This window comes from Chlamydotis macqueenii, chromosome 2 (genome assembly GCF_036417535.1).
Source record: "Chlamydotis macqueenii isolate bChlMac1 chromosome 2, bChlMac1.mat, whole genome shotgun sequence".
Lineage (NCBI taxonomy): Eukaryota > Metazoa > Chordata > Aves > Otidiformes > Otididae > Chlamydotis > Chlamydotis macqueenii.
The window spans coordinates 20,022,832-20,038,519 of record NC_141557.1 but is presented as its reverse complement, the minus strand read 5'-3'; the positions used below and the strand labels follow the sequence as shown (position 1 = coordinate 20,038,519).

General features: G+C 37.4%; 1 protein-coding gene across 1 annotated transcript in view; it reads left to right on the top strand.

Annotated features, from left to right (window-relative positions):
• Nucleotides 1-15,688, top strand: part of PLXDC2 (plexin domain containing 2) — a 278,317-nt gene that overhangs the window by 254,820 nt on the left and 7,809 nt on the right. The window contains exon 13 of the mRNA XM_086742185.1: nucleotides 9,380-9,540. Within this exon, the coding sequence (XP_086598311.1) occupies nucleotides 9,380-9,540 (161 nt within the window). The remainder of the gene's footprint in view (nucleotides 1-9,379; nucleotides 9,541-15,688) is intronic.

Genomic DNA, 15,688 nt, shown 5'->3' with positions numbered 1-15,688 from the left:
TCTATTATTTCTCAGCAGTCTCAGCACTAGTTAGAGACAAGTCTTAAGGTGTATTAGAGATCTCTCTTGTTTTCTTCAGTATGATCAAAGCATGATCAAAGTTGAAATTTAGACCCCAAACAATTTGCTAAATGGTGCTCACTGCTTTCTGCAAGTCCAGCTGTAGCACTTAGAATAGGAAAGCATTATTATTGGGGAAAAGTGTGGCATCTATCATAATATAGTTGCTCTAAGAAACATGGAATGATGTGCCCAGTGTAATACAAGTTCTTCCTTCACAGGAAATCTTGTGACTTAGGGAAAGACTATACAGCTTTGCTGGTGTTCAATATGATACTACATCAGTGCCTACTGGCAGATGTCTTATAGAAATGGAGCCTTCCAAAGCCAAGAACATAAGTTCAGAAAAGCAGCAACCTCTGACATAAATATTCCCATCCTTGTGCATACAGACACAGGAATAAAAAGTATTCTTTGTGCTATACGAAGTGGCCAGTGGGCTACAGGCATGATTTTTAAAGTAAATACAAATGGAAAGTGCTGAACTCATCCATTCTGGGTAAAAAATAGAATCATAGATTAGTAATCTTTATTCTTAGGATATTTAAATTGATAGCATTAATAAATAGTGTTATTTTCTTTTTGTTTTATGGTACTTTGGATTATGCTTAAATGTTACTTAGAACAATACATTTGTGTCTTTTCCAGAATTTCTTGCATCTCTACTGCATCCCAGTTTTGCTGTCATCATTTTATTACAGCTGTCATCACAAAATATGTAAAAAAAAAAAATCCAATCTGCAGAAAGTCAACCAAATAATGGCAGAGGTTTTCCAAAGTAGTGGCACTGGAATGTATCCCCTAGAAAGCAAATGTCACTTTCTGCCTCTATCACCAATGGGCATTTTTACATCATATTAAGCATTATGATTCTATGATTATATACCACATTAGGTTAAAGAAGCATGATGTTAAAACAGTTTAGCTAAACCAGAACAACTATCCGTAGACACTTTATAGAATCATATCATCGTAGAATAGTTTGTGTTGGAAAGGACCTTTAAAGGCCATGTAGTCCAACCCGCCTGCCAGGAGCAGGGACATCTCCAACCAGATCAGGTTGCTCAGAGCCCTGTCCAACCTGGCCTTGAAAGTTTCCAGGGATGGGGCATCTACCACCTCTCTGGGCAACCTGTTCCAATGTTCCACCACCCTAATTGTAAAAAATTTCTTCCTTATATCTAGTCTAAATCTACCTCCCTCTGTTTTAAAACCATTACCCCTTATTAGACAGGCCCTGTCTAACTTAAAATAATCTAGTTTCTCTTTGGTTTTCTAAGCAAGACATAAAATGATACACATTATCTACTCTTAAAATTGTAATGACTTTGCTGTAAAGGCACGCATTTAACTGATTTTGTTACACATGTACCATTTGTGGACTTTGTACCAGCTCAAATGGTTAATGTGAAAACCTCATGTAGATCTAAATGGAGATTTTATGGAAGGTTAAATGTAATAGACTGGACAAACTTTTAAGACAAGGCTGCATTACTTAGTATTTTATCTTATCATCTGCTCTTGTTGCTGTCACAGTGCTGTGGCAGTGTGACAGCTAGGGCACACAAAGCTCTTATGATCTTATGTCTTTTTAACTACCTGTTTTAGCTGAAGTTATTCTGTCTCCAAAAGGTGGGAGAAGGTGTGGGGGTAAGTAACACTGCAAGCATTAGACACAGCTTTAGAGAGGAATAGCCTGCTTGACCTGATGGTCTTGTGTTTGCTTTCAGTAGGGTTAAGAGGAGTCAATGGGCTGACTGAATTGAAATTCTTGTAATTTGGTAACTTTTTGCTCTTCTGGATTTAGCAAGTCAGCTGCCTTGCCAGGCCAAATGGTGTGGGACAATATGGTACAATATTGAGCATTGTGATGGCCACTGCTTAATGCTACTAAGTATTGTAATGGCTTAGATGGCCTAAAGCGACTCATACTAAAATTAGTACTGGTGACAACTGTTGTAGCGTTAGGTGATATTTTAAAGCAGAAGAATTAAACTCCTTAGCTAACAGACTGTTGTCATCCTATCAACAGAGGGATTTGATTTGATTTTAGTGCACTCTCATCCATTTACTGCACTAAGCAGTTGATCAGTTTTGGAGAGACTTACTGAGTTGCCCTGAGTCCTACAGAAAATTTACAGCAAAGCCAGATACTGAATTCAGAATTTGTGGGTTATAGTTCATAATATTCTCACTCAAAGACCACCTTTCATTCCTTACATGCAATGGGAAAACAACTTTTAAAGCATTAGCTGATCCATAACTTTATAAGTTATCATGAAACCAAGTAAAGTGTAGCAATGGCTTAACCTCAAAATGTTAACAAATGCTAAGGGGATGAACCCGCAAATCAAGAAAATCACACTCCGTTACTGTGAAGAAGCTGAGAAATCCAGAGTATGCTGTTCCTAAAAGACGTAGAGAGAATATATTTACGGAGATTCCTTCTGCCTGTACATTCCCTTATTCCTTCCCACAGTCACTATGTATAGGTCATTAATCATCTGTTCAGGAATCTGCATTATGTACAGGAAAAAGGCTTAGGTTTGGAGAACTACATACCTGCCCCATAAAACAAGAAATCTCCTGGTAGACTCACATTCCAGATGTAAATGGAGGCCCAAAAGAGGGGAAAAATCCTTTCTCTCTACTGAGTTCCCTGTAGGCTGTAACCCTGCATGCTCATCTGTCCTAAACATTATGTCCTCCCTCTTTGCATATTAACTCAAACCCACAGTCACGCAAATAGGGTGACACAGCTTGCAAGCTAGAAATAACACACATAATAGGGTGGAGGGCTGATGGAGTGAACTTGTATCTGTAGGTGCAGGTTAGCCCTAGACCATGCAGCAAGAGAGGATTTCTGCTCTTTGGCTGCCCAAAGAGGACAGCAAACACGTGGAGAGGAGGTGTTGCCAAATGGCTTGTAGAGATCTCTCATGTGGAAAGCTATCAGACACCCTGAAGCTCCTGGATGAGAGGAACCAGATCAATAATGGTCCAAGGATGGCTATGGAAGAGGAACAGTTGTGGGTGCAAGGTTGGTTGAATGAGATTAACATAGGTGCAGTAACGTATTGGACAGATAACAGGGATAGTAGTGAGGAGAGATGGGTTTGACGTGCCAGATTCAGCTGGTTTGCTCCAAGACAGAATGTTGCAGCACTGTTGCTGGCAGTCAGTTTTATTAGCCTGAAATAAACCTTGGAAAGGGATGAAAATTGCTTGATTCTTTGCTTAGATGGCTTTTAAAAAGACAGGTATATATAGGCATAGATTTCTGAATAATCAAATAGCATCTATCCTAAGCAGTACATGTATTTGTTTATATATCAAATTTATATAACTAGCAAAAGTAGTACCCAGCACCCATCCAAGAAGTAGAAATGGGAGGCTAAGAAATCAGCTTTCAGTATATCTCACTTTCTCCCACAGCTCAGGACTTCAGTCTGAGATATTTTTTACAGAGTGAATTACAAAACTTGCAGTCTCTGATGACATCCCTGTGAACAATATAAAAAAAGTTGTATTGTGTTGTCACAGCAAGTTTTAAGTTACCTAAATGCTACATCCTTTAAGGATCATGACATTTCTGTGATTCTGTAATAATTTTACAGTAATAGCATAATAGTAATAATAATAATAATAATATATAAGCATACCTGAGATGCCTAGTATTTGAAGTGAGTTTTATGTAAGAACAATAAGATACTCGTCTTGCATGAGTATTAATAGTATGGCACAATCTACTTTAATCAATAAATGTCTTTTTTATAAAGCTAGATGTGCTACAGCTTAAAATTGTGGCCAATACCAAAATCATCATTACCTAACTTATATTGGGGCGGCATGCAAGGGAAGTTCTGCGGTTAACAACTAAACTATCCAAAAATTGCATGTTTGCATGGAGGCTCTGAAAAGACTATCACACATTCTGTTTCTGTAATGATTAATCTGTGTAGTGCATACCCATAAATAATAAGACTAAAAGACTACGTAAGTCTTTTCTGTAGACATGGTTCTACCTGAACCTGTATGTTTTTCCAGTCTGCTTCATCTGTAGGAGCTGCTTTCATGCGCTTGTATCCAGACCCATTTTGCCATAAAACGGAGACCATGCCAGAAACACTATCAACTTAGTAAACCAGCATTTCTGTACCAATACGGCTGCATAGATACTCTCATACCCATGTGGTATTTTCATAGTCATCTGACCAACCAGGTAAAAAAAAGTCTCAGGTTTTGATGAACATTAAGAATTCCTCCAGTTCCTGCCCCGTGACCTAATGGCAAGTGCTTATTATATCACAGAGCATTCCTATATGAGAAGAAATTGCAGGATTCATTTTCCGTCTCTTTGTGAAAAATTCAGGGGTTCGCCATGAAAATTCGTTCTTCTGGTAAAAAGAGGGGAGAAAAGAACAAAGCTCAGTACTGAGATATCATCTTTAGGCTGATTGCTGCTATTTAGGTCATCTATATCCCCAGCTTTGCTAGTATCGCTGTGTCTGTCAGGAGGGTTAAATAGGGTATTGCATTTTATCCCTGGAAGATGCATGTGCGTATAAGAAATGAGTTTGAATTGGAGCTTTTTACCATCTGATCAAATGCAAGGGTAAAAAGAAATTACATGGCTTTTGGAGGGAAAAAGCAAAGCTTTATTTTCCAAGTCCACACAATGAAATTTTACTTTTTTGGTTGTCATTTGCCCTTGATTCCATGTCACTTCATATAAAGGAAAGTTTCTAGCCAGGAAGTACCTGAAGTTCACCTATTTTTCCTCCATTTTACCATAAAACTTTTTTTGTATCTCTGCTCTCAAAGACAGATATATTAATCTCTGGTAAATAAACTCTTTTCCATGTCATATCATGAGAGGTGTACATGTTTGTGTCACTATTTTGTTTTTTTTATATCTGGAACTATAACAATAGAAATTTTATGTAAACCTTAAATTTACATAATAGAAAACAATGTATTTCATTATTTTGCAGACCTCAATATTTAATGTGCAATAGTGAGAAAAAGTGTTGATAAAGTATCCACAGTGTGTTTACAAACATTCTAAAGAGCTGTCCCAGTTTGTACACACTTTTGTTCCTTTTAAAGTCAGCATCGCAGGGCAAGATTTTTATTCATGATAGTTCTTTGAGTTTATTTGGTTTTCATACACCAAAAGAAGCTAACCCAACTGTAACTAGAGACATAATATAGTAATATAAAATAAAAAATTATATAGTCTTTGTGTGTTTATCATGCAAATAATGAGAACATTTTAATTGTATTTTTCACTTTCATTTTTAAATCAGCATTCCAGCATGAGAACAGTTATTTCATGTTTGTATTGTGTGCCTTTCTATTTGGGAAAAAAAGTAACTTGCTGTTTCTGTCCTGTCGTTCAGCACCTAATGAGAAGCAGACTAACCTTGGAGATGTTAACATGATCCTTCTGCTTAAAAGCTTTATGCATGTAAGAATTTTGGGAGAAGTTATAAATATAGAGCATATTGTATGTAACAATTACTTTTTTGAGCACAGGAAAAGGAAAATGTGGGGAAAGTTCCACTGAGAGTGCTCCTTTTGGGAAAGGATTGGTCATAAGACAAATATCCTCTCCTTACTTTAGCTTTACCTGGAATAGCAGATGTGCTGTGATAATCTTAATAAGATTTCTGCACCTGAAAAGTTTCCCAGTCCTTTTTTTTTCATCTGTTTCCCTTAGTGGCTTTTTAAAAGAGCTGTCAGTTGATTTTGCAGCAGAGAGTATTTTCAGAGTTGACAACGCTGTTTATTGTCTCTGTGCAAAGAGAGTGAAAACAATTTCTCAGGAGTATTTGAGCCGTGGGGTCAATGAACTGAATTTTGATTATGAAAATTACAAGTTGGTTACACTTGTTGTGGTTTAAGAACAGCAGTTCTTGTATTTCATTATTTTTTCGATTTGGCATTCTGATCACTGCACTGATGTCCATCCAGTGCTCTGCCCTAGACTAGTAGAAGTCTAGGCAGACAGTTGTCACCTGTGCTATTTGGAAGAGACAGCGTTCTCGTTTGCAAAGCTGGATACTAAACATTGAGAAAATATCATATCAAAGGGGATTCATTTGATGGCCTTTACAGAGTGGTTAGGACCTTTGCTGAAGTCTAGCATTTTTTTTGTATGCAGAATATGATGTTCTACCCTCAACCATAACATAGTAACAATATAAATTACTCATTTAGTGCAAATGGGCCTGAAAATGGGTACAAGTGAAAAGTAGTTCATGATGCACCGATGTGGCATTGAAGGGAAGAGTCGAAGAGTATGAAGCTGACAAAAAGACAATTATGAGACAGACAAACTATGAATGGTCTGCTCTTTCTGGGGAGCAGTTACTTCTCAGTAGGGTGATTCAGACAACTAACTGCTCCTCACTGGGAATTAATAGCTCAACCCAGAGCATATACAATAAAGCAGGCCTTTCCTGATAGCCTTTCAATTGCTTAATTTGTATTTGTTTGATGGTTTGAAATACATGTGTGAGTACTAAATATTGCTACAAATGCATGCACAGAAATGAAGACTGGAGCTTGTATACATTCATCTATTCTCAGCTGAAAGTTAATAGCTATTTAATAAATTATTAATGGCTATGTCAAGTAAAGTCTGCTGCCTGAAAGTTAAGAGGGACCTATTTTAGGGTCACCTTTCTTTCCTGTCTTCTCCATGAATCTTGCATTCTTTGCTACATAGTGCTACAACTACCGGGAAGTGTTTTAGGTGCCATTTGGGTGGGAATACATCTGAAAATAGATCTTCCACATCCTAAGCAATATCTCCTTTCTTTCACTGCAATGTAAAGGATGGCCTGGAAATTTTCACTGTAAGTACTGTGTTAAAAAAAAAAAAGAAAAAAAGAAAAAAAAAAGAAAAATCAAATAAGGCTGACACTTATTTTCTTTTTTAAAAGCTCATATATATGTATATATATGTGAACAAAACTTTAAGAAAGCCAAGTGAATCCCTTTGTAGGATTTAGGCAGGGAGAGGCCTGGTTCCTGGATCCTGTTCATGCCTAAGCTCAAACTTGATGTTCACAGCACAATTAAAACTGAAGTTCCCGTGTGAACAGATACTCATGAACTTTCCAGTAAAAAGAAAGATGCCTTCAGCATTAGGCAGTACCCAAGTGGAGGTGCATGTGTGTAGTTTTTTATTAGATTCATTAATGCATCCCACATCCTAGTTTAGCCTCTCAAATTATTGGGTTCTTTTTCTTTATGTTCCAATTCTGTTACTCAGCTCCTTACTCCACAAGCTGTCTCACTGACTTCATGGGAAAGAGCAGAGCAACACTGTAGGGTTTCATCTATCCTGACTCAGGGTTGAGGAAATATGGACAAAAGCAGGGAAAATGTACATTAATCCCTTCACTTCCCCCATAGATTCACTTCCGTGTTATAGCTAGAAGTATCTCTTGGCTAAGATAAAGCGTCTTTATTTTCTTTCTCTCCCTACTGTTGCAATGGTGCCATTCAGTCTGCTGAGTGACGAGCCATGCGGGCTTTCCTTGATCTGGTGAGAAAAGTGCTGCCGTATGTGGATGCATGAGCTGTTACACTGAGATTAACCATTCCTGTTGTCTTTTATTGCCCCACATACAAGGCATTTTAACATGACCTAGATCAGTAGACCTTTCTGCCAATTCTCTTTTTTAATATTAGGATCTGATAAATGGTAAAAGACCATGGACAGTGTTATTGTTGTTGTTACTATTAAGAGCAATAACAGTAACTTGTTTGAAGTGGTACCCATAACTTAATAGCTGTTTTCCAAGAAACAAATAAAATGGACAGTGCGTGACGTCACAGACCATGACACTCTAAGACAATCTAACACATAGTTCAAGGGTGTGGCACAACAAAAAGGATGACTGCAGAAATCAACAATTTTCATTACAGTCAGCTTGGCAAACAAGCGTGGTGAGAGGAAATGTAGAAGTGGAATTGAAACAAAGGTTCTCATAAGCAAAACCAGAGACAGGTGTTGTATGGAGTTAAGGCATGGAGGTGATTTGAAGGATTGCTAGAAAGGCAGAAAGCAGTGGGAATATTAGGACAATTATGTAAGTTTGTGAAGGCAAATGGCCAGTGCTCTTCTATGTTTCTTAAACCCAGGGCTTCTGAATGGCTCTTTTGCCTGCAGTAGAGAGTAGAACAGCACTTATCCATTTATGCAAGAGGATGCTAAAGAATCATTGCTTATCACCATGTTTGTACTTGCTGTGAAATTCCAGATTGTCCAAAGTAGAAGTATCACCCAAGCACAAGCAATTCTACAAATGTTGGCGTATTTATTGAAAGCCTTTTTCTACAAAGGCTACAGTGTTGTTAAAAGACTTTCAGGCACTTATTTGGAAGCACTGCTGACAAGTTGCTTGTGTGGCTGAGCAAGCCCTCTTTTCTCCTGACGGCACCATAGCATGAGTGACCTCTCAATATCAGGTTTAGTAAATGGATGGTCGTCTGTAATACTTTGGTATGATGAGTGTTTCATTCAGACAAAGATCAGAATATTGCAGGGTCATTTAGCATCCATCTGTTACAGTTTTGGCCCTTTGGTTCAGTTGCACAGATTGGTTCAAAACCCCTCTCCAAGCTACTGAATCAGGCTTTCAGAATGTGTTTGTTAGCTAGACCTCGCAAGGGTTTGTGGCATGTTTCAATTTAAAGCTTAAAAAAACCAAACCCAACATTCAAAATGTATTCAGGTAGTACTTTTTGTCTGTAGGGCAACTGTGATAGTTTTATGAGAAAATCAAAGCAAAATTCATTATGAAGGTAATTAGGAACTTCAGAGTGTCCAGATTGCATTCAAAAGAAAGGATATTAATTTTGTTTATTGAGTTAGAATTAGGAAAACATTTTTAAATGTCTATTCATTAAGATTATGGAGGTAGATTCAGACTTCCATATAAGGAAAAAAATTTTTACAATGAGAGTGGTGGAACACTGGAACAGTTTGCCCAGAGAGGTGGTGGATGCCCCATCCCTGGAAACATTCCAGGTTGGATGGGGCTCTGAACAACCTGATCTAGTTGGAGAGGCCCCTGCTTCTTGCAGGGGGGTTGGACTAGATGGCCTTTAAAGGTCCCAAATCATTCTATGATTCTATGATTCTGTTTGGTTGTGGGAAAGAGATATCTGACATCTTTTTCCAACTTGGGCTGTGGAAAATGAGGAACGTGTAACCCAGAAAAAGCAAATGCTCAATTCCCAGCTGTTAAATGGAATGGGTAAGACATAGGTTACTGTGCTAATAAGTGTGCCATTTGTGCAGCTTCCACAGATGACAGTGCAGCAGAGAAGAAAGGTGGGACGCTTCACGCTGGCTTAATTGTTGGCATTCTAATCCTGGTCCTCATTGTGGCTGCAGCCATCCTCGTGACCGTCTATATGTATCATCATCCAACGTCAGCAGCTAGTCTCTTCTTCATAGAGGTAAGACAAAAGTAACATGTTGTAGCTCTTGTCACTCGGCTAGTATAATTGGGGTCTCCAGAGTAGAACTTTCTTAACTAAATATAGAAAGTATTCTTGTGTTCATAGTGTAAGCTTTGAAGAAAAGGACCTACCTCACCTAGCAGATAATGGTGTTTTGTTCTTAGCATGTTTGTCACTCAGCTGCTTTTTTAGCTACTGTTGCTATTACTTATGTTTGTTTGTTTTACACCAGACATATGTCTAAAAGATAGATCTCAGATACTACACTGTCTCTCTTTCCTATCCTTCATTGTCCTCACCATAGCATTTTCCATTAGCTGTCATGTGCACTGGGATTTTATTTTGGGACATGTATTTTTTTCAATTATTTTCCTGTGGAAAAATAAAATGTTTACATTCATTAATTCTCCAGAAAAGCTGACTTAAAATAAGTTTTTAGCTGGAAACATGTGGTAGCTGTTCCACATGTTCACTTGTAGAAATCTGTTAACATTTGGTCCCAGAGCATGAGAAAGATTCTTTTCATCTAATTTTAAGATCTAAATGTAATATTATCTCCCTTTGCTCTTTTTATTAGTGTGGAGAGAAACAAACTCTTTTAGACCATGATTCATCTGACCTATTTGAGACATCTCCTTTAGGATTAGATAAATTACCATTTTTCTCCCTCAAATATAGGTAGCTACCTCAGGTGCTGATATCTACATTGCAGATGCTGACATTTAGTCAGCTCAACTCAACTGTACATGACACTATGAGAAGGGAATATTTTCCATAGGTGTTGGATGCTACAAAAAAAACCTGTGAATACCTACTTACTTGTGTTTTTTTTTAAACTCAGAAATGTTCCTCTGCCTTTTAGAGTAGCTAAAGTATAGGATATAGTATAGAGTTGCTTATTGTTCATAATCCCCACCTGTGGTACTCCCTTATTTTTAAGAGCCTGAACACTTTCTAACGGGAAATAGTGAAGATGCAGAACCACTGGAAGTGTCACTAGGGACATACCTAGGGATTGCTTAGGTAAAAGCTTGGACCAGGAAGATGGAGACATTCTTTCTTAGTGACAGCAATGTGAACTGAAGTGAGACATGAACATGAACAGAACGATTAATCTTTAAAATTGTATTATAATAAAGATACTGCTTAGATGCAATACTAGTGACAGAAATCAAAATGAATTCTTTATCAGTATTCCAGGCTCAAAAGATGTAACTGTGTTAACCATCAGGGAACAGCATCCACCTAATAAAATCAATAGCTTTCTTTCATGTCTGTGCAACATTTCAAGCCAGTTCTCTATTGATGTAGACAAACAAAACTCCACTGAAGTCCTTGTACAAAAGAGAAGGATTTGTCCATTTCTTTTTTTTCACACACAGATTGAATTGCTGTTCTTTCATTCTAATGGAAACGAGTTTCTTATCTGTTACGGTGTGACTGAAAAGGCTAAGTAAATGGTAACACCATTTTTTAAGAAGGAGAGAAGAATACCAGATTGAAACACTCCTTTATTTATTTTTGTTCTCAGTGTAGTAATGGCATGTTAATTTATTTCATTCATTGATATCATACTCATGCAAACAGTGGTGCTTTAATCAGTTTTGTTAAGTCCATTCCACTGATTTTAATCTTTAGGTGGCATTAATCAATATATGCAGTCAAAGCTAAAATGTCTTTTAGCAAGCAATGTAGGCTTTTAGAAAAATATTGAAAAACTGATTCTTTCTGTTTAAAATAAAGGTGAAATAATTGAATAAGGGCAGGAGGAAGTAAATCAGTCAAAATCAAATTTATGCAAAGTGTAGTATAAACTACATCCTCTTTTGTTTACTAGGAAAATTGTGATACTTGTGAAGAATCAGACATTTAGCAAGAGTTATTAAAAGTTCTAGCCATAGCCTTTCCCTGAGTGTTGTAAAACCACTGATGCAATGGTAAAACCTCAACAGGTGGACAAAGGGGTTACTCTATTTCAGAACATTTCCACAAATTCCAAAACTTTAAAGCCATTGTTGGTATCATAAGCATAGAAGACCAGAATAAGGTCATCCATTCTGGAAATTGCTTTTCATTTCTAAAGGAAAAAAAATAGTTTGGCCAATTCAAGAAATAAAGAGTATAATATATTATTGTTATATTCATCTGATCTACAGGATGTACATTTCCAATACAGAGGAGAATGTATCTTCTCAGAATTGTATTTTGAAACTGAAGCACAAAAAGATAATGAGGCATAACTGGTATAAATAGGTCATTGTTACAAAAAAAATCATTCCTTATTGTAGTTGTGCAAGTGGAGAATATTTCTGAGTAAGCTGTTACAGATAACATGGTACCCCAATACCACAGCAGACAAGCTGCATTATTTATGGGAAACGAATTAAATGTGAATCTGATGTTACCATTCTGGGGAGAGAGCTCAAGAGGATTGCCATGGGCTCAGTCATGAAATGAGAACAAGCACACAAATATTGCAGAAAATAATATTATTTTGTATTAATTTCTTGATTAATAAAGCAAGTTGCACAGTTAAAATAAGATGTGACAGATGGACAGACAGCTCCCTCATGCAGTTGTCTAAAAAATTACTACCACACTGTAGTCTGCTGTCAGGTTTTCTGGCCAAATCATGGTCTGCCTTGATTTATCTATTATCAATAATTCATATAAATCCAAGGCTGGGCAAAATAAAGAACAGCAACCTGCCCCATTTCTTTTTACTTTGGAAGAAGCTACTTTATAGAAGCATCATATTGACATTAAACGTAGCATCCATTCAAAAGTGTAACACGACTAACAGAGAAACTTCTTTTTACATCTAAGATTCTAGGATGCTGTCCTGATTTTGTAGGTTAAGCATCATTTTCAGTCAAATTTTGTTGGATTTTTTAGGTTAAGAGCCCTGTAAGAAATTTTGGGTTTATTCGGTTTATAGTCATAACTGGTTACTAAATAAAGAAAAGTATTACAAACTGATCCCATATCTGAGGCTTTGAGTCTCTTTCTCCCTTGTGTTCTCTGCAGATATCACCCAATATTAACTAACCATCTGACTCAGTTTTTCATGTAGCTTATCTTGAGTCCCACTCATGATACCCCTCATGTTTGTCACGTAGTCCTTTTTCTCAGTGAGCTCCCCCAGATAAAAATAAATACACCCTCACTTTCACTGCACTGTTTAACTTTGCACTGATAAATGTAATCCCTTGTGAGACCTCTGAGTACCGTTAAATGATATCCTGAGTGCATTAGTTGGTTTAAAAAAGTGATACACAAAAGCCAAGAATAATGCCATTTATTCCAAAAGCAACTATTGTTTTAGAACCAGAGTAACATTATTCTATGATCTTTTTACCCCTAGAGTCTGAAGAAAACATTTCCTCCAGTGCTTTTGTTCATAGCTATTCAGTACAATGTGTATGTGCAGCCCCACCTGGAACAAAAATAGCTGTTTTGAACTTACAGCTTGAAAAGTCTTGAATACCGGTGCTATTCAAATGGCTGGTGATGGTGTATCATTTTAAAAGAATGCCATCCAAATAGTTTAATACTTTTTCAAAAAAAAAGTTCCCCTTTTTGTTAAGTGTGTAGAAGATTCAAATAAAAATGTGGTATTTTCCTGTTTCTTCCAGCCTCCATGCTATTCAACATGTGTTTCATTGTTTAAGTTGGACACTTCTCTAGTGACCTAAAGACAGAGTGAATTACCAACTTTTAAAGTTAAGGGAGTTCCAGTCAAAATTCCAATGAATGCAGGCTCTTTCAAAAAGCTGAGACTAGATGTTAACTAAAGATTACCTTGCAGAGTGACAGAAGAGATGTTGTATGCTTTGATCTTTTTTTTTATTTATGGTTATCCCTGTGGTATTTTCTCTCACTTGAATTTGATTTTGTTGCAAATAATTTCCCCCTTTTGAATCAAGTTGCATACCTATTCTTACCTTGAGGAATCTTGTATCTCTTGAATATACTTTGAACTTATTTGCACTCATTTTTTTGAAAGTAGCATACATGTCAAATAGTGCTCTTCATGTATTTTTCAACAAAGCAGAAGCTTATGTCAGAAATCTATCTGTACCACATAGAGCTACACACTAGCTGTACCACAATTAAAAAGTAATTAATTTATTCACTAACCTATGTAGCACACTTGCATTCAGTATTCGAGGTTTGGTGGCCAAGCAGCCAACTATGGTGCCCCAATTGTAGTGAATTGCATGCCTGTGATACAGATATCTGGAGCTGAATGTAAACGAGCATAAATTCCCAACTGAGTCAGATGGATTTGCTCAAATTTCATCGAATCGTGAGCCAAATATCAACTTTAGTAGTATGTTAGATTTTACTTTTTCCCTTTACTTAATGTTTTTTTTTTCTTATATTTTTAACTTTTGTTGATTTGTATGTGAACTTTGGCACTGAAAGCAATTGATGTCCAGGGAACACTTAGGAAATCAAAAAGCAAAGCATAAGGCAGACTGTCTTTAACTCAAATGTCTTCTGCCTGTTTGCACCCAGTTATCTGTGGACAGAAGGGCTGTACATGACACAAGAAGTTTTCATGTGCATGCTTTTTTTTGTGTGTGTTTTTTTTTACCTTTGTTATATGTTGGTCCAAAGTCCTTTTAATCTTTGAAACTTAGCTCAGCTGTTATCCCAGTGCTCTACCTTTGGGGAACAAAGGCAATGTGGTCGGGCCACAGCTGAGAAGGCAGCAGAGGAATCACTGGCCAATATGAAGGCAGGGAGTCAGACATTGTGACGTGTTTTCCCAGCTGGGCTCAGAGATACTGTTGCCAGATGTGCTTATGTAAGGCTCAACAACAGCAGAATGATATTTTTCTGTGGCAGTTCTCTGTGGGTAGGGGATTTTAAGGAGTCTGAACTAATATTGCAAGTTGGGACTGTCTTAACCTCAGGCAAAGAGCCTTTCTTTATCTGGTATTCTGCTTATAGGGACAAAACCAAATCCAACTTATTAACACATATGGACTGTGAAGCTGTAGGGATATGAGTGCATTCAGAGCCTGTGTATTTCTTAATAACAATTGTGTATGTCTTAATAGTAGTTAAAATGTCACACACTGAAGAGAAGTGTGGGTGTTTGTGGTCACAAGTTATCATTCTTTTGAGTTAAGATCCCATTTTAAAGGTCATAGCCTTTGCCTTCATGTTCCCACCCTCCCTGGAGATTTTCCAGAGGCTTATCGTCCCTGATTCAGCTGCTTAGAAACATGCATGTACACTCACACACACATATGCACATACCTATATCTTTTTCAGTTGTTTGTTTTATTTCATTTTTGGGTGTTTAAGCTGGATAATTTCACAAAGCTGTTTTTTCGAATGGCCACACAGAGAGTTGAACTCATGTTACGGAGGCAGGAGGTGACCTTGGGGAGAAAGAGAGGGAGGAAGGAATGAGCAGCTGCAGATCTTCAGCAAATAAAATAATAGTCTGTGATCAGAGCCTGGGGAATGCACCTCAGCTTTTCCTGATTTAACTTGAATTATGTCTTTTCTAGTAAGTTAAATAAGCCTGGGACTGTTTTTTAGCATAGAGACCAACCAGCATCAGAGGGTCTCCATTCTTGTCGTTTAACTCTGTCAGCCTCACAGTAAGGTGACCGCATACAGACTGTTAGTATGAACCGAGGATGGTTCCCAAATCCTGAGCCCTAGCTGGGGTGGTCTGAGAAAGCACTCATTGTTGGGTATTTTTTCTAAGAGTTGAGCTGTATAGTGGATTGTGTTGCAGTATTTGGAAACATTCACTGGCATGCAGATCTAGCAGTAGATTTTCTTCAGATTTTGACCTCCTTCTCATCAGTTGTCTGCTTAGAGGAGGGAAATAGGAGAAAATAGTCAAAAAAAAGCCAGAAACAGGTCCTGGTGTTTCAGAGCTCAGGGAATTAATGGGCATTTCTGGCTCACTGGTATACGTCTCTACTCATAGCAGCACAACACAAATAAAAGCAGTCATTTAACAGCCAGCCCTGTTCTCCATACACCATTTCCAGGTTTCTGCACTAATGTCACAGATGCAGTGTATGTCTTCAAACAAATGAGAAGTAAACAGGAGACAGTAAAAAAGAAAGAAGGAATTCTTTTAAAAATAGTCAGATCCTCAGCTGGCTTAGAT